Genomic DNA, 17,846 nt, shown 5'->3' on the forward strand with positions numbered 1-17,846 from the left:
CTACACATAAATTGTATTGTACAATCAAGGTTAAAATAATTTCAAGTATATTTTGGAATATTTTGTAATTACACATTTACCAGATTAAAAAAAACTACCATTGCAAACATGGGAATGCTCTGTTCCTCCCGCTGGCCACTGATGAGTTTGCTCCTCAAAACTTCATGCACAGCAAACTGAAGACGAATACATCCGTGAAAGATGGAGACAGTCACAATTTGGCAGTCTTTATTCATCTATTTATAATCACTTTTTACAAAATTCACATGGGTGTCATCTTTATGGCTTAGAAGGTAGCCTCTCTTCCAGTCAGTCCATGTTAATTCACTGCTCTGTGACAGCCAGAGATGAGTCACAGCTTACCTTGACGAAACACAAGCAGCTAATAGAAGCCACTTTTTTCAAGCCTGGGCCTTATGCAAGTCACTGAAACATGATTAAAAGCATTGCTCTTTGAAATTATAGCTTTGTTGTTGAAGTCCCACAAATCCCACAGGGAAACCAGTTTATTCAGTTCTGCACTTTAATTATAATTTAAGAAATTGCTTCATTTGACCTCTGAGGAATACTTAGAGAATATCATGGTGAAATGGCATGAGTGTTGGTGTAACAAACAATACTGTATAAGGCCTTCTTCCCTGATAGCCTCTAATCATTTAGATTTCTCTTTCTGTGCCATCGGGATGAAATGTTGACTGATGCCATACGTGAGACGCTCGTTACCCTGCTGCATATCACACATATAACATATCTACATGCACACATTTCAACCTGGGTGCCACCTCTGTGGCATTGTCAAGCAAACAAGCGACGGTTCACGTGGCAGCACTCCCACACACAGACGTACAGATTAAGCTGCCGTGTTCCTGCCTGTGAAATTACACAACAGAGCCGAACTGCTGTCACTGTGACTCCACAACAAGAGGACCGGTTTCACAAGGACTGGATGATGATGGGGGCAGAGCGAGAGTAACAGAAAAAAAAAAAAAAAAAAAAAAAAGGCAAGTGACAGGGTAGAGGAGGATGTGAACAGAGGAGAGAGACCAGGCAGAAGCACACAGACAGCAGCACAGTGGACTAATGAAGACTGATGATTTCCCCAATCCCCATTAAATACATCCTCCTGGTTAAGACATAGATGTTAAGGAAAATATAAGGATGTAAAATCGTGACCTGAGCAACCATCCATCTACCTCAAACATCTCACGGCTCAAAAAAACCTGGTCAAGCTCAAATGGCGTCTTCGGGCGAGGGTGTGTGCTCCTCTGGCGACTGGCTGTGTGGTGGGGAGGGGAGGGACTGCTGAGGAGGGAGAGGACCCATGGAAGGAGGTGGGAGGCCATCAGGCAGAGGGGGCCGCATGAGGGGAGCAGGGTGAGAATGAGAAGCGGGAGGGAGAGGAGGTCCACCGGGAGGGAAACGAGGGGGGAACATCATCCCTGGTGGTGGAGGGGCCCACACTGGAGAAGGAGAAGACAGAAAGAGAGTGTTTGGTTAACTCAGATGGCATTAAGAGATAATATGGTGCTACAAAGTTGTGAAGACAGCTGTGACTACTTACTAGGCATCATGGGAGGACCCCCAGGCCCCCTGGGAGGGTAGAAATCTGGTGGTGGTGGCCCATAAGGGGGTCTACGAGGAAAGGGGCCATCCATGGGGCCCATCGGGGGTCCAGGAGGAGGCATGCTCCCCATCCTTGGATCAGCATCAGGGGGAGTCCTTCGATCACCAGGTCCAGACTGGTGACACAGGTGGAGAAGAGGTAAATATTACAGAGGCTGGACCACAGATCCAAACACACACATGCAACTCAGACAAATACATCTCTTACCTCTCTGTGCTCCAGTTCACCAGGCCCAAGGCTGTTTTCTCTGTATGTGCCATCTGCATTGAAACGAACGAATGATTAAAGGACACGAGCAATCAGGATGCAGACAGTGTTTTTTGTTTCGGGTTTGCATTTCAACACGTCCAGACATTCACAAAGGTTTGCCTTCTGCTTTTTGATGTGAGCTGAAAATGATTTACAGTACAAAAAGAGTTCAAGATAGCAAGATCGTACAGAGGAAAACACAATGAAGCCATGACGAGCAGCTATACACATTGCAGTGACTCACCAATCATGTCTGCAGGGTGAGGGGGGCCTGGGGGAAGAACCCTTGGATGGAGAGGGCCAGGTGGGAGGGAGCCAGGAGGGGGCAAAAGGCCCAGAGCTCCTGGAGGAGGTGGAGGTCTCCTGTACATTGGACCTCCTGGTTCTGCGAACATATAGCCTATGTGAAAGACACACAGTGAGAGACTTGAAGATTTATCAAGATTATATCAGCAGCTCTTTCCAAAGCTGTAAAATAAGTCAAACGAGGCTCTGATCTGTAGTATCATATTCATACTTTTGGAGGCTGCTCCATATACAAGTAATTGGAGAGTGACATTATGGAAGCTGAAGGTTACTCTAATGTCTGATGTTAGTCTAGTGTCTGATGTTTGTTGCATAACATCTTAAAAATAAGCTTTTTACCTCTAACAATACATTGTATAAACTGTGTTTTCAGGTGGACTTTTGCTCTCAGGATCATATGATAAATTCTGAAACTCAAAAACTCAAAATGCATTGAGCACAATACACATTCACTGTCAACATGCATTTCGCATGCACATGCACACTATACACTGTTGACAGTTGACTCGCACAGGCACATTTAATAACCTTAATAACGGTGGCTGCATTCCATTTATCTGTCCAAGGTCCAGGACCTGGTGCTGTGCATACTGACTCACTGTCATGGCAACAGAGCCATAATTAATGTTTTAAGCCACACCTGTGCACCTTGACTGCTATATGTCAACATTTCAGCTGTGAGAGAGGCCTCTGGGTTCCCAAGTAGTGTACAGACAGGATATAACAATGCTTCTAGAACATACGCACACAAACAAACTCAAGGTGCACATGATGCCACACAGGCTGAATTTTTACACATGTACAAACAATCCAGTAATGATAAGGATTAAAGACTGATAGCACCACAGAAATCCAGCAGTGTCACATGCAGATGTATCCCCCTGAGAGTGAGGATTTATAAAAAATAAATGCTGTTGCTGCAGTCTAAAGGCTGATTCTCAGTTTAATATGCAAGAGCAGGGATCAGCAGGAACAGAGCTATTTTCATCTTTGCAGTCACAAGTCAGTGCTCGTGTTGTCAGCACTGCAAAATTGTTTTTATTTAGGTCAAAATGAGTTTTTTCCACATTGGAAAAAATATTTAAACTTTCGTTAAAAAATGTACCATAAGCAAAGAGAAAATGCTGGTGAATTCATCTTTTAACTTTTGAGTACTTTCCTGCTTAGTTTTGAATCAAACAGAGGAAATTCCTGTTGAATATGATCTGAATCACAAGGTCAGGCCAGAGCTGGTCAAGCTGTGTGAACATCACCAGGCCTTTCCAATATTACAGGTTGACTGACTCACGTTACTCATTCACTCTTTCTCTTTGTCTCTTTTGCGCACTCACACACCTGGAGGTCCGAGGGGCCCCGGGGGTCCTGGTGGGGGTCCCCTGCGATCTCTCTCCCATGTAGGAGAGATTGAGCCACTGTCTGAATGAGGACCTCCACTCCGTTCCATCTCTCCTTGGCCGCCTGGGGGCTCCATTGGGCCACGCGGCACTGTGGAGGAAAGGATGGGAGGAAGGAGAGAATAGGAGGAAAAGAAGGCGGAAAGCAGAGATGAGAGAGGGAGAAAGAGAGGGAAAAAGGGAGACAAAGAGGGAAGGAAATAGGCAGAACCAATCGACCAAAGACAAAATATCAGACAATGAGACCGGAAAGAGTGTGACTGCAAGAGAGACGAAGAGAAAGTATTTCCCGTAGACTCTCCAGAGAGCCAACAGCATGCCAGCATACAGATCATGCTACTGCAAATGATTAAGCATCTACAGCTGATCATGCTCCATCCAGCTGGTCAATTCCAACATGCTGCAAGTGTTTATATTCATGACCTTGTGGGACTGACTCAGCAAATGTACTACACTGTGTGTAAAATAAGATGAAAGTTCTGGAATTCCAATCAGTGATACAGAAAATTACTTAGAAATAATAACAGAGGACATGTTTGAGGAGAATGCCCTCAAAGTTTACAGTATGACTGAAAATCAGGAGTAGTATATTTATGCTTGTAGCAGTTGCGTCTCTACATTTGTAGATTTCTGAGTGTCTTTACCTCTTGGAGACAGTCTAGCAGGTGGTCCGTCCATTAATGTAGGGGGAGACAGAAAAGCTCTGGTTTCAGATGCAGGTCGACCCAGAGGAGACGGACCGTACGGTGACCTTTCAGCTGGTGCTGAAAGACAGTTTGGTGAGTGCAAAGTTGAGGCCTACTGTACTTGCAGGTTAGGTCTAGTAGCTACAGGATATAATATAAGCTATATAATGTGTTTTTAGTTTATATGTGTGTGCTAACCTCTGAAAGGCAGTGGTCTAGCCAGGCTGTCCAAGGCGTAGGGATCTTTGTCGAGGGCGTCTAGTTTAAACTGTGTGTCCGTCAACCTGTAAACAAACACACCTAAAGTCAGCATATCATGTCAAACAGTTTCTGACCCTGACTATGTCATGTGTGGAATTCAGAACAGTATATTTTTGAAAGTATACCACATGGGCCTCCTGAAAATGAGTACAGCCTAACCTTTCATAGATTAAAGTTCAGTTAGTGTATGCTTACTTCTGTCTGAAGAGGGCGTTCTCTCTCCGGATGTCTGCTAGCTCTCTGTCTGCTGCTCGGGCTGCCAGCTGGGAAATCAAGCCGTGATCAGTAACATACCATGACATACATGCGCAGGCGCAGTCATCATGGTGGTCTAACCGTCAGAGCCACACTGACACCAACAGGTGTGTTCTGGCTGTACAAAATGAATAATCTCAATACTGTCTCTCTCACGTGTTTTTGAAGCGGTTTGAGGTAGAGTTTTACTAACCCAGTTATTGTGAGCTTTCTTCTCATGTGCTGATATTTGAGTCTGGTAAGACTGTTTGGTTTTCTCCAGCTCTTCCTCCATCTCCTCTGCTCGTTGTCTGAAGAGAAGGTGATGTACAGGTGTGACTAAGTTTCTGCACATGGGAGGCTAACAAACATCACACATGTGCTTGCTGATGCTTCGTGGAAGCACTGTACCTGTAGTTGTTGAGTTCTTCCATGGCCAATGCAATGTTTTTGTCTGCTTTATTTAACTTCTCTTCTTTCTGCAGGCGCTCTTTCTCCTCGACTGTCAGCAGCCTGCAAACACATACATTCATCAATCAAGCCTGCAGTCGCACTTGCAACTTCTCCATACACTGATCTGTGTGTCTATACCTGTGTAGCTTGAGCTCATTCTCCTGGTACATTTCTGTCATAATGTGGAGTTTCTGTTGTAATTTTTGGACCTGAACACATGAATAAAGGAAATTGAATCCAAAAGCAAATGAAAGTGGAGCAACAATATAATAACACCAATACATAGTTTGCGTCAGCTACCTGATCTGAGTAGTTCTCAGTGTCCGACTGCAGAGATAATTTCTCATTCTCCAGCTCCTTAATGCTCACTAGGGGGGAAAAAACAAAAACACACTTACAGTATATGTCCAGTCTCTACACTGATATTATTGATTTGCTATCTAGAACTCAGCCAAGTGTTAATTATAACCCCAGGCTTCGTTTGGCTTGTTTGTTGTGTATCAGACATCTTAATGGCAATCTTGGTAAAAACAGACATCAGTGTACAGCTGACTCACCAAGCAAGTCTTCTTTAGCTTTGACTTCATCATTCAGTTTGGCAAATGTTCTATCCTTGTCTTCGTCTACTGATTTGAGGTCTGCATTCAGCTACACACAAATACAAACACAACATGTTAGTAGATATCCAGTAAGCAGTAGTACGGAGATGTTCAGTCTGAATGAGTCTGGTTTTGAGTTCTCCAGAGAGCTTCAAAACATTTCTTGAAATACTGTTTAAGTCTACATCAAAACACTGCGTGTGTCTGTCAGCTTTAGCCAAATACCTTAGCAGCATAGATGAGTTTCTGGACTTTCTGGAGATGGCCTTGTGTGTCCACTCTATCTCCTCTTCCATTCTCCTCTCCTTTCCCTGGTGTCCCATTGGACGTCTCCTTCTCTCCCGCTTCCTCACCTTCCCCTTCCTCCAGGTCTGAATCCCATGCTTTCATCCTCAGCAGTCGATCTGTCAAGGACTGGATGGATACAAATATTTGGTATCAAACTCATTTCTGACAACATAAATGTGTCCTTCAACTTTAAAGGTGACCTATAATATAGTTTGCAGTCTTTTTCTTTAATGGTTCGTGAGATACGTCTGTTATATGAAGTCTGAGGTCAATTATACAGTAACCAGCAACAATATACTATAATTAATACCATTATACGCTCATCCTTGTTGGCCACATCCTGCAGCATCCCGTTGTGGGCGACCTCACACCTGCTCATCTCCGCTTCTAACTCACTCACTCTTTCCGCCCATCCCTCCACCTGCTGCCTTAACTGCAGTGAGGATGAGACGGAAAGGAGATGAAATGATGGTGTAGAGGACAAGGGGATAGAGATGGAAAAGGAAGGGACAAAGATACAAAATTCGTAAACAACAGATCACATCTTTAACAATTCTGTGTATAAGAATTCATATAGAAAACCATGAATCTAGTACAGTATGTGATCAAAAGGACTGAATGTAACAGACTGGTAATGCAGTACATTACAACCATGCAAAAGCAAAACCACCTCACTTGTCACCATGTACAGTAATTGTGAGTGTGTGTGTGTATATGTGTGTGTGTGTGTGTGTGTGTGTGTGTGTGTGCATCCCACCTGAGCATTGCTCTCCTGTAGCAATGTGTTCTCCTCTCCTGAAGTTTCCAGATTCCTCTGGAGTCTGTCACTGTTCATATTGTACACTTTCAGAGTGGTCTGTGCCTAGAGACAAATAGGCAGCGATAATGTCACATAAAACACGGAGAGACAGAGTAGAGGAGGAAAAATTGAAGCAGCAAAGAGGAGATGACAGGAATGTGAAGGTTCAAAGGCAAGAGGTAAGTAACAGATTACTGCACCTGTTCTTCCTGTGACTGGAGGTCTTTGGTTTCTTCTTCAAATGTTTTCATGCTCTCTTCAAGCAACGCTATCTGGAAGGATAAACAAAATATAACCCACTCTATCAAATGACACTACTGCAACAGATTCTCATTCATATTCAAATGTGATTCTCGAATGATAACTCCTCCTACCCTCCTTTCTTGCTCTATCCTATGTTCTCTCTGCTGGTCCAGCTGATCCTTCAGTTGTTCAAGATCTTGCTCCAGCTCCCTTTTAGCATATTCCAACTGTCTGGCCTTGGCCTGGAGGAGCAAGAAAGCAAGATGTGCTCAGAAAACTCTTTAAAGTGAGAGTAAAATAGTGAGAGAGTGTGCACGAAGAGATGAACAGGCAATGTGGTCAGTCATGAGAAGTTTGGTTTTGATGTACAAGGAGTTTAGTATTTCTTAATCTCTCATTAATTATCTGCACTCTCTGCCTTACCTCCAGATGCTCTGTCTTTTGAGTTTGGGCCAAGACACCACTGTCCCTCAGTGAGCTCTCCAGGTCATCGTACTGCAAATGACACATAATGAGGAAATAAATCTGAGTTAATTTAAACTTATGTTCATAATTGTCTGCAATTAGTTTGTAATGAGAGTACTAATTCAGATGTTTTTTATGCCATGGAACTCAAAATATACGAATTTGGCCTCAGTTGTATTAGACATTGGTTCCAACCTCTTGTTGACATTCACTGAGAGTCTCAAGGACTTTACACTTTTCATCCAGAAGCTGTGCAACCTGCTCAGCCATCCACTGCTCTTTACCTGAAAACAGAGGATACAAACCTTATAAACATATTCAAAATATTTTGAAGTTGTTTCTAAGATATTTCCGCTGAATGAGTTAATACACAGTGTATGAAGAGATGTTAAATTGGTAGTGATTAGATGCATTACTTTGATTTCTCTCAAGTCATAAAAATGTGTGATATGTGATATCAGTCAGTAGTGAGAACTTACTTCGATACATTCTGCTTTTAACCTATGAAGAAATAAGAAGAAAACAATGATGAACTTGTAGCCATTAAAGGGATCATCTCCATTGGACCCACACTACCACTACAAATTCTTATTCCGTAAACATAGAAAATCTTTGTCATGTTGATGCATATATATAAAACTGTATACTCACAGAGCTATAACATCTACAGGTGAACAACAGCACTGTCATCAGCCCCACCAGACTGGAGATGATGACTGGTTCCCATGGCACCCCATACAGGTCTGGCCCAGGTCTGATGTCATCGGGCAGTGATGACACAACCTGATGGAAGAGGAGAGAGCCATTTAGTTTAGCGGCTGGTCTGAATGAACATCTTTAAACAGAGATGTGTGATCCTTTTCACTCTATTTAACAATGTTTATTATACACGAAGGAATGCTCATTGTAGATATTTGCTCCTTAGTACTGCATAACTGGCCTGCATACTAGTTCTAGTCAAGGCATCAGAGACCCACAAAACAGCTGTTGCTTCAGTAGGTAGGGTTACACTCCTTACATCACGAAAAGGATCCAAACAACTTTATTTTTTCATCTTTGCGTAGGTGTAATAGTCTTACAATTGATCACTAACTACCTAACTAACCCTAACCCTAACCCTTGTGTATTAGAAATGTGAGTTTGTCGGTATTGCAAGTAGTTAGCCTTGACTACTCAGCCTTCACTATTTACTACCTACCTATTAAAGAAAATAAATGACAGTATGGCATCTTATTTATTAATTCTGCTACCAGTAGAATTCCAAAACACCTGTCATATATTAGCTCAAAAATTAGAAACAGGGAAGCACAACAACACCTGATCACACACACTGACGTTACTATCAATTAGCTGGCTAACTATTACTAGCTAACTCTGTGAAGAACAACAAACATCTCAAAAAGCAACAGAAAAGCGCAATATTGTCTTGACAGCTGGTTAACAGGACTGGTAGGACACACATGTTGTCAAGCATGAGCTGTACGAATTAAAAGATGTGCCCAGCAATAATACAGAGCTGCTTCAGACTGCTTGACAATCCGGTACATGTCAACTGTGAAGGCTAGTTGGGAAATGCTAACGAAACCTGCCACATAACGTACATCCTTCACTTTCTCCACGGCGATACTGTAGTAAGCCTCTGCCGTCGCCTGAAAGTCGACCGCTTTGCTGGCCAACTGGTCGCTTGTCGTATGTTCCGCCATTTCCAAATTAGTTCATTTGGTTATTATATTATGGGTATCTTCCATTTAAACTGACATTAAAAGCAGAAACTGAAGCCATCAACCGGGCTAGCGGCGATTTCACATCCTATTCACAACACGGACGCTCAAGACGGAACCACGTCACGTCAGACTTCGTAAGAGGGGGGTGGGGGTGTTGGATTCTCTCTACAAACTGTTCTTAAGCATTTCACAAGACTGTTACTGCTTAGGGCGTTGATAATAATTCACGCATTATATATTTGAAGAATTCTGAAATAAATATACATTGATGTGAGCACTCATAGACTCATGTAGATAGATTTACACCCCCGCCAGCATAAATGGTTCACTCCCAACGTCACCAATTGTAAAATGCCACACTGGCACATCGGAGCACTTTCAACGTGACACCAAAAGAAACAGGTGTTGTTACATTTAATGGTTTATTTTTAATGTCGCCTTTGATACCGTTCAGTTGTGACACGAATATGTTAAAAGCCATCTTTCTGGAACACCGTACGATCTCAGTCACTTGGGTTGAATTACGGCCGCTGACTAACAACTCGCCTGTCAAAGTAGGACACAGGTGAAGTCTTACATCAGTCTGGCGTTTAACTTTCATCAAATGTTTCAGAAGGTACTCACCAAACTGTCCTCATTTTCGTCCATTTTAAACAACAGAGTTACTTGCCCTCTCTAAACATTTAAAACAATTTGCCCTTAAAGCAGGTGGATTGCCAGCTGGCTCAGCGTATGCAAACAGGCCCACTGGCACTGAGAAAGGCATGTGAGTGATGTTGATGGAGGCGAGCTGGCTTGACAGCTGAGACGTCGGCAAAGCTGGATGCCAGAGGGAGAGTCAGATCAGCATGTCACAAGTTCACTGTCTTAAAGAACCAGACTCCACAGCATATAAACACGCAAAGAACATCTGTCTGACCACTGAAGTACCTCATTATCATTATATAATTGCTTATAACAGGATTTCAATCATTATTTTATATTTTTACTGTACTATTTATTAATGCTGAAACATTCCTCTCAAACACACGCTGGATATCTCTGTAAGTTGTATCTAATGGCATTAGGAACAAACCTGAAAGATTATGCAGATTTAAGAAAAGGAAAATGTATAGTTTAATGTCACATGACAACCAAGACATGACCAGTCTTCGATCATTTAGTGATCATTGGATCTGTGTTGATGGGTGCATGGATTTAAATTGGCTGATAACTCTTACCTGTGCAGTCAGCCATATGAGGAGCTCCCTTGCTGCATTAGCATGAGTGGTTGAGTCTTCAGCGATCTGATGAACAAAGTCCAGAATTTGCTCCATCCCCCCTGGAAAGACAACATAATGGAATTTAAGATAAAAACAAAAAGCTTTACTTCTTTTTCACAATGATACTGGTAATACAATTTAAGTAGAAAGACCCACAGAATTTATGCTTTTTTTAATGTATTGATGTACTATTGTAAAAAAAAAATAATGTTCTGGCCAGGTTGTGAGCTTGTGTCTCAGGAATGTGGATGGCGCAGCCAAGTTACGTTCCTTCTCATATGTTGTTGCTCTTTATCTTTTAATCATCTTTCAATCCTTCTTGATTAAGGCATACTTTAGTCATCCATACCTTCCAGTGGCTGTGGTGGTCCTGGCTGAATGTGGGGACGGGACTCAGGGGAAACTCTCCCTTTTTCACTTCTGTTTTCCTTCTCTCCTCTATTCTCATCCTTAGTTACCACGTCTTTTCCTGTGCCGCCACTCAGCTGTCCACTTTTATCTTTATGCACTCCCATCCATTCATCTCTCGGAGTGTTGCTATCCAGGCCAACAGAGGAATCTCGCATCTTACTTGACTCGATGGCGAGTTCCTTGTCTTTGCGTGTCTCAGCTGTATCTAACAGGGAAACACATTCACTCTGATGGACATCATTGCAAGTCATACTAAAATTAAAATATTAAATGCACTTAAAGCGTCACTAATATCAGCAATGATGTAGGAGGCCATGTGGACAAAAATACCTTGATGGTTTGTGGTACTGATGTCTGATTTTCCTGTGTTGAAAGTCTCTCTCACTCTTGCCAACAGCATTTCTAGCTTCTCAAGTGCAACAAGCATTGTGGTTTTTTCTTTGTCCTCCTGTGCTGCGTCCACAGCCCTCATGGTTGGAGCGACTAGTGTCTCCCTGTGATAGTGCAGAAGTCTTTCTATATCCAGCAATATAGATTCATCATCATCAGGGTTGTCACTCGTGGTTTCTGAGCTTCCTAAAATGTAATCCAAAAACTGCAGCTTGTGTCGCCCAAAGTGCTCCATCAGAAGCTGCGTCTCGTCCACGCTCATGTGTGTGAGGAGGCTCTTGTAATGTTTGGAGAGGGTTTTTGTTTGGAGGGGGCTTCCTGTGTTTGGAGACAGAGAACTGGGGTGAGGAAGGGTCTCCGTCGGGGACGGAGACGATGTCTGGACAGAGGGAGGAGGAGGAGGAGGCTGCAGCTGCTGATGAGACACAGTGATGGGAGAATCCAAAGTTGGGGCAGGCTCTGTGGCAGGTGTTTGACTGAAATAGCTAAGGGCGTTTTTGAAAAGGCCAAACGCTCCTCCACTCTCAGTCTGTGCCCTCCCTTTATTATCCCCATCAGACAGAAGTGAAGAACCAGCTGGATGCTGAGACACATGTGGAACAGCTTGTTCAGACGTCACAGCCTGACTTTCATCAACATCGCTACCTGACATTTCTCCTTCAGACCTGAATTCAGTGCCAGTTGCATCACTTATTTTCATCTGCATATCCTCATTCACTCTTCCGTCATCATGCTTCACGTTTATGTCCCTCTCTTCCTTGTCAGTGTCCTCCTCTTCGTCTACTTTATGATCAGAGTGCATTTGCTCTGTTTTCTCCTCAGTGGAAATCCCATTTCTGCTAGTTTCAATGTCTTCAGGCCTAGTTTGATCTCCCTGACAAAGCATGTTGTTACCACAAAGGTTATTGTTTGTTGCCTCACTGGAATACAGTTGATCATCCTCTTTGTTCTCAGCTGTCTGGTCAAGTAAAATGCGATTAGGAAGGCTGTTTTGGCCACTTTCACCTGAATATAGCGGATCATTTTCTGTGTCATCAGTGTTCCCAATCTGATTAACTCCCAAAACATTAAGATCAGAGCTGCTGCTAGCATTGTTGCTTCTGACGTCTTCATTCCTAATTATATATGATTCACTGTTTTTCTCCACACCCTGCTCTTCTTCCCCCTCACCAGCCTCATCGATTCTTTTTTCTTCCTCCTGTTGTCTATCCTCCTCTCCCTCCGTGCCCTCGGATGGTGCCGTCTGAGTCACTCCTGTCCTGTCTGCTAATATTCGATCACTGTCCGCCATTGGGTTTTGTGTTCTTGTCTCTATTCCTTCATCTATTGAGCTCAGTCTATTCGTGGTGTCGTTTCCACACATAAATCCATCTTCTCTGGCTGGAGGAGAGAGGTCATTTGAACTTTTCAGGTTCCCCTCTTCTTTGTCCCTCCTCTCATCCTCCACAATCTCCACTTCCTGCTTTCCCTCCTCAACCTCCTCCTCTTTTATTCCATCTTTGACCTCTTCCACCTCCTCCTGTTTTTTGTTTTCGCCCTCTCTCTTGTCTTCTTCCATCTGTGGGGTTTCGGTCTGCCTCTTTTCAGTCTGTGTGGACGTTTCGGAGAGCACAGATTCCAAGCTACTCTCATCTCGTGTCTCTTTCTCATTGCAGTCAGACTCTGGCCCGTCGATGTCTTTCTGATGGTGAGCTGAAGGGTGGAGGCCGTTTCCCATCTCTGCCTCAGAATGAGATGACTGAACTCGGTTTTCTTTGTCCTCCCCTCTCTCCTCTTCTTTTAGCTCTTCCACCACCTCCTGTTTTTCCTCTTTGTTCTCTTCTATCTGCTGCTGCTTGTCCTTTAACTCCTTCACTTCATTCTGCTCCTCCTGTCCCTTGGGCTCCCCCACCTCCTCTTGCTTCTTCTCCTCCTTTATCTCCTCCACCTCATCCTTTAACTCCTCTTCCTCCTTCTGGTTGTCTTCTTCTGTTACCTCTTCCACCTCCTCCAGTTTTTCCTCTTTGTACTCTTCTATCTGTTGCTGCTTTTCCTTTAACTCCTTCACTTCATTCTGCTCCTCCTCTCCCTTGGGCTCCCCCACCTCCTCTTGCATCTTCTCTTCCTTTATCTCCTCCATCTCATCCTTTGTCTCCTCTTTCTTTAACTCCTCTTCCTCCTTCTGGTTGTCTTCCTCAGTTACCTCCTCCACCTCCACCTGCTTTACCTCCTTCTTTAACTCTTCTGTCTCATCCTGTTTCCCCTCTTCCCTGATCTCCTTCACTTCCTGCTGCTTCTCCTCCTCTTTTAACTCCTCTACCTGGTCCTGTTTTTCCTCCTCCACTTCCTGCTTTGCCCCAACCTCCCCCTCTTCCTTTAACTCTTCTATCTCCCCCTGCTCCTCTTCCTCCTTTGACTCCTCCACTTCCTCAGTCTCTGTTTCAGAGGCTATGGCTGACTTTAGACCACTTTCATTTAACACGTCTTTCTCAAACCCTATTGTCCCAGTTTGAACCAGCAGGAGGTCGTCGTCGCCATCTTCCTCAGTTTCCTTTAGCATGTGTGCATCACTATCACTTTGTTGCATATGTGGAGACACAGAGTCCTGATGTGCATTGTCTTCCATCTCTGTTGAGCTCTCACTAACGGAATTTGTTCTTCTGTCCTCCTCTGAGGCTTTTTCAGACATCATTTCAGCACTTCTGTTATGGGATGATCCAAACTTTGGAGAGCTGCCCTCAATGGGATGCCCCTCTCCCTCCTGCCCTAACTCACCTCGATGTGTCTCTGCATCAGTCACAGCCGGTGAAACTGAATGATCAACATGGGCTTCTTCAATGTGAACAGTTAACGTACCATGCTCATTGGAGACTGGTTCATTTCTCTCCTCGGTTCCTCGACTCTCTTCCGCACGATTACTGCTGTGACTTTGTTCTGCTGAGTCATCAGTCTGAGTTGTGGTAATTTGTGTGTGAAGTGCATCTGTCTCTGTGTGAGTCCCTTCATACATATCAGGGGATTCTTCTGTGTTGTCGGCCCGAGTTGGGAGGTCGGCCCTTTCCTCAACCACGTCCTCTGTTTTGTCCTCCTCAACCTCGCCTCCAGATTGTCTTGTGGATTTTGAATTTAAATCTACAGAACTGGAATCGGGCACTAAGTTGTAGTCAGATTGTGTCAAAAAACCATGTTCAGTGTCACTCGCGGTTTTAATTTCTTCTTCTCCCGGCTCACTATTGTTATCCTCAGCCACATTTTCTGTTGATTTGGACATCTGATGATCCTGCATTTCTGCAGATATTTCCACATTTAGTATGTTTGTCTCTTTCTTGTTATCATCTAAAACATTATCACCCTCTTCTTCCTCACTGCCCGTTTGAAAAAAGCTGTTGAGCATTGAAGACGTTCCACCTACAGCTTCGGACTTTTCTTCTATCGTGTCCTGAGGAGAAATGTCTTTTTCACCTGTCTCTATCTCTGATGGGTCATTCTGGTCTTTCAGCATTTCCTCCACCTTTGAGTCATTGCTAATTTTAGTCCTTATGTCGTCCTCTGTCAGTGCAGGTTGTGATTGACTGGTATCCACATTCTCTGGACCTGTCGTTTGCTCTAAAGTTTTGTCCTCTTCTGTCTCCATAAAATCACTTCCTGTACTTTCATCTGCATCTCTCCTGTCTTTCCCAAAGCCTAACATGTCCCCGATCCCCATATCAAACCAAGAACTAGATGATGGCTGTCTTTCCTCCTGGACTGTCTCCTTGGCCTCTCCTTCAGTTGTTGTCATATGCTCTGACTCCTGATTGGTCAGGCCAAACCCCAGGGTGTTTGACAGTCCATTTCCAAGCCAATCTAATGTCCCCATCTCTTCCTTCTCCTCTTCATGTAAATGGCTGCCTTCTAGGTCCAGAGACATCCTCCGACTCCTGAATTTCTCAGCTGGTTCTTGTTCTGCATCATTTTTTATTTCTTCATCTTGCTCTTTTTCTGCAGGACCATCTATTTTTTTCTCTCCTCCAAAGCCAAGCCACCCAGTCATGGTTGAAGTGAAAGAATCAGCAAACTCTCTGTCTTCTTCTCTACTTTTCACAGCATCATCGGATTTGCCTTCTCCTCCCAAGCCCAGCCATCCTGTCACTGAAGACGTGAAAGAAGCTTCAGCCTCTGCTTCTTTTCTCTCATCTTTTTTCTCCCCTTCTTCCAAATTGCCAGATTCTTCCTCAGTAGCCAGACCTAACCATCCTGTCACTGAAGACCCGAGCCATGGAGAGGAGGCAGACCCACCTTGTTCATTCAGAGCCACAGGTTTCTCCTGTGCTTCCTCCTGAGTCCTGGCAGCAGCATCGGGGGTGTTTTTCCATTCGTCCTTTTCTGTTGCTACATCAGCTTCCTGTGCTGAAACTGGAGCCTCTGTAGAGACTTCAGATGTTGAAGGGCTTTCAGGATTTGTGTTGCTGGTGTATGGGGTGGTTTGGGTGGTTTCTGGCTCCTTGTTTTGGACTTTCTCATCATCATCATCATCATCACTGTCCAGATGACTGGAGTCAATGAGATAACCAGACTCATCCATACAGAAGAAATCAGATTCCTGAATGAAGAGAGGAAATGAGGGCACTTTAGTGATCAGCAATCACCAGTTATAGTTAATATGAAAGAGGATGTTTTGCTCAAAGCCTCTCCTCTGAAGAGCTTCTGTAAATCAAAGCCTGTTTACCTGCGTCTCCACTACTTTCTCCAAAGTTGCATGAACTTGCTCCTCTTGCACTGCATCCTTTGGGAAATAACCAAAGTGTTTGCCAATCTGGAAGAAAAAGGACAGAGGCCGTTCTGTAAAGCCACGGCAGCACTGTGGAAGAACTGAAGGAAGGAGCTCAAGGCACTCGAGGAGAGGAAATGAAAGACATGAGGATGATGGAGCCTTCATTTTTGAGTCTTTTTCAGTGTCAGCTGTGATTGCAGTTACAGCTAAGTGATGCAAGTGACGTCGTTACCAGCTGTAAACGGTGAGCCCGATTTCCCAATAGTGCCCAAAGACATTATATAAGAACTTCATACCACATGTCTCCATTGGCTGTATATGTGAGCTTGTGTAAAGATATTTGTCACACGAAACACCCACAATCACCTGCAAAGCTCTTTTTGTACTTCAGCTCAGTTTTGTGGACTTAAATTTCAGCTGCTGTTGGTATGTTTTATTGTTTATTGTTTTAGTATATTTTTATTGTCTTAATATATTTTTATTTCTGGTGTATTTTTATTGCATTTATGCATATTTTAGTTTATTTTATTCTATTATCTTCATTTTATTTTATTATCTTTTCATCTTTCTTATTATCTTGTTTCTAACACGGGGGTTGCAATGCAAATTTCATTGACATGTTATGCTCAATGACAATAAAGGCAATCTTTATCTTCTTTTCTGTTATTTTTAAGAAATACAGAAATACTGGCAGTCTATCCAGCTCATTCCAACAAACAGTTTTGTGTATTCCTGTGTCTTTGTGTTTGTTTTAGACACTCACAGTAAAAATAAATAAATAAATAAAATACTTTCCTGAAACCAAAAGCCACCCAAAGCAGTTTGAGCAATCGTTCACCCATTCTCTCTGTTATAGTACATAATTATATCATTATGTAAATGAACTGGAGTGCTCTCACAGATGTTTCTGTTTATCATGTACTGGGGTAACATACAGGAATTCAACCAATCAGTGCTGAGAATCTAAACTGTGTGTATTGTATTCAAGACTAATCTCTTCAGCCTAGAACCTGAGGTGAGAGACTGTTTGAATTCAATGAGTCACTGTGCTTCAGACAGAGAGAGAGAGTGTGTAGATGGAGGTATCTGACATACGCTGCCTGCCCAGAGGTCTTCCCTCTTTCCAGTCAGTTTGTGGTAAACAAAGATGGTGTCTCCTCGTCTGAAGCTCAGGAAACGACAGTCTTTACCATGGTGGTCCCTGATGGCCTGAACTCTGCTCATTGGACCTACACACACACACACACACACACACAAAGAGGTTATTCAAATAGAAAATAGATTAAATATAGAAATGAAAAGAAACACTGTTATAACAAAGAAGCTTTGATTTCATTATCTGTAAACCACGAGTAGGCCTATATCACAAACTAGAATAATATATCAGTAGTGTAAGACTTACTTTCACACTCAGAATCTCCACAGATCTTGTAATCAGACAGCAATCCCAGATTTAAATGAGGTAAAATCACAAAAACAATGCCTGTACCCCAGAGGACTTTGTAAGCCTGTGAAACAGCCATTCTTGTTCTTTTAACAGGAGTGTATCAAGAGAAAATGTCCATAATGGGGAGAAATAACTCCGACCAGCTGTGCTGGCAAGTGGACATTGCCTCTGAGCTGCTGCTTTCATGAAGACTCAATAGTAAATGACGGAGTTGAGATAAGATATAGGGCTTGCCCGAGGATAATCATTAACATCCAAGAGCTGCTCGCAGTGGGCCTA

The 17,846-nt window shown here is 43.3% G+C and overlaps 1 protein-coding gene across 2 annotated transcripts; it reads right to left on the reverse strand.

The window, feature by feature from the left end:
• Positions 1-158: 158 nt before the first annotated feature.
• ctage5 (CTAGE family, member 5) lies at positions 159-10,081 on the reverse strand. 2 transcript variants are annotated; one of them, XM_041953874.1, is made up of 23 exons: positions 9,950-10,081; positions 8,253-8,384; positions 8,081-8,102; positions 7,797-7,885; positions 7,560-7,631; positions 7,268-7,378; positions 7,094-7,165; positions 6,852-6,956; positions 6,405-6,527; positions 6,032-6,220; positions 5,765-5,855; positions 5,508-5,575; positions 5,346-5,416; positions 5,166-5,267; positions 4,969-5,065; positions 4,716-4,783; positions 4,458-4,543; positions 4,218-4,337; positions 3,515-3,664; positions 2,118-2,273; positions 1,832-1,884; positions 1,562-1,739; positions 159-1,460 (listed from the first exon to the last, which is right to left on the reverse strand). In XM_041953874.1, the coding sequence occupies exons 1-23, from the start codon at positions 9,971-9,973 to the stop codon at positions 1,231-1,233; spliced, it is 2,409 nt and encodes an 802-aa protein (XP_041809808.1). In that variant the 5' UTR covers positions 9,974-10,081; the 3' UTR covers positions 159-1,230. The 2 variants fall into 2 exon arrangements, with proteins under 2 accessions (XP_041809808.1, XP_041809807.1); XM_041953873.1 differs by lacking the exon at positions 9,950-10,081 and adding an exon at positions 9,203-9,401.
• Between the last annotated feature and the right edge of the window lie 7,765 nt (positions 10,082-17,846).

This window comes from Chelmon rostratus, chromosome 15 (genome assembly GCF_017976325.1).
Source record: "Chelmon rostratus isolate fCheRos1 chromosome 15, fCheRos1.pri, whole genome shotgun sequence".
NCBI lineage: Eukaryota > Metazoa > Chordata > Actinopteri > Chaetodontiformes > Chaetodontidae > Chelmon > Chelmon rostratus.

Bases quoted from the DNA above. Each gene is read 5' to 3' on its own strand.
- ctage5 (XM_041953873.1), bottom strand. From the start codon at position 9,304: ATGGCGGAACATACGACAAGCGACCAGTTGGCCAGCAAAGCGGTCGAC. The intron at 8,103-8,252 runs GTGAGTATACAG...ATTTCTTCATAG, and splicing joins CCTGTAGATGTTATAGCTCT to GTTAAAAGCAGAATGTATCG. The intron at 5,066-5,165 runs GTACAGTGCTTC...CCTTCTCTTCAG, and splicing joins GAAGAACTCAACAACTACAG to ACAACGAGCAGAGGAGATGG.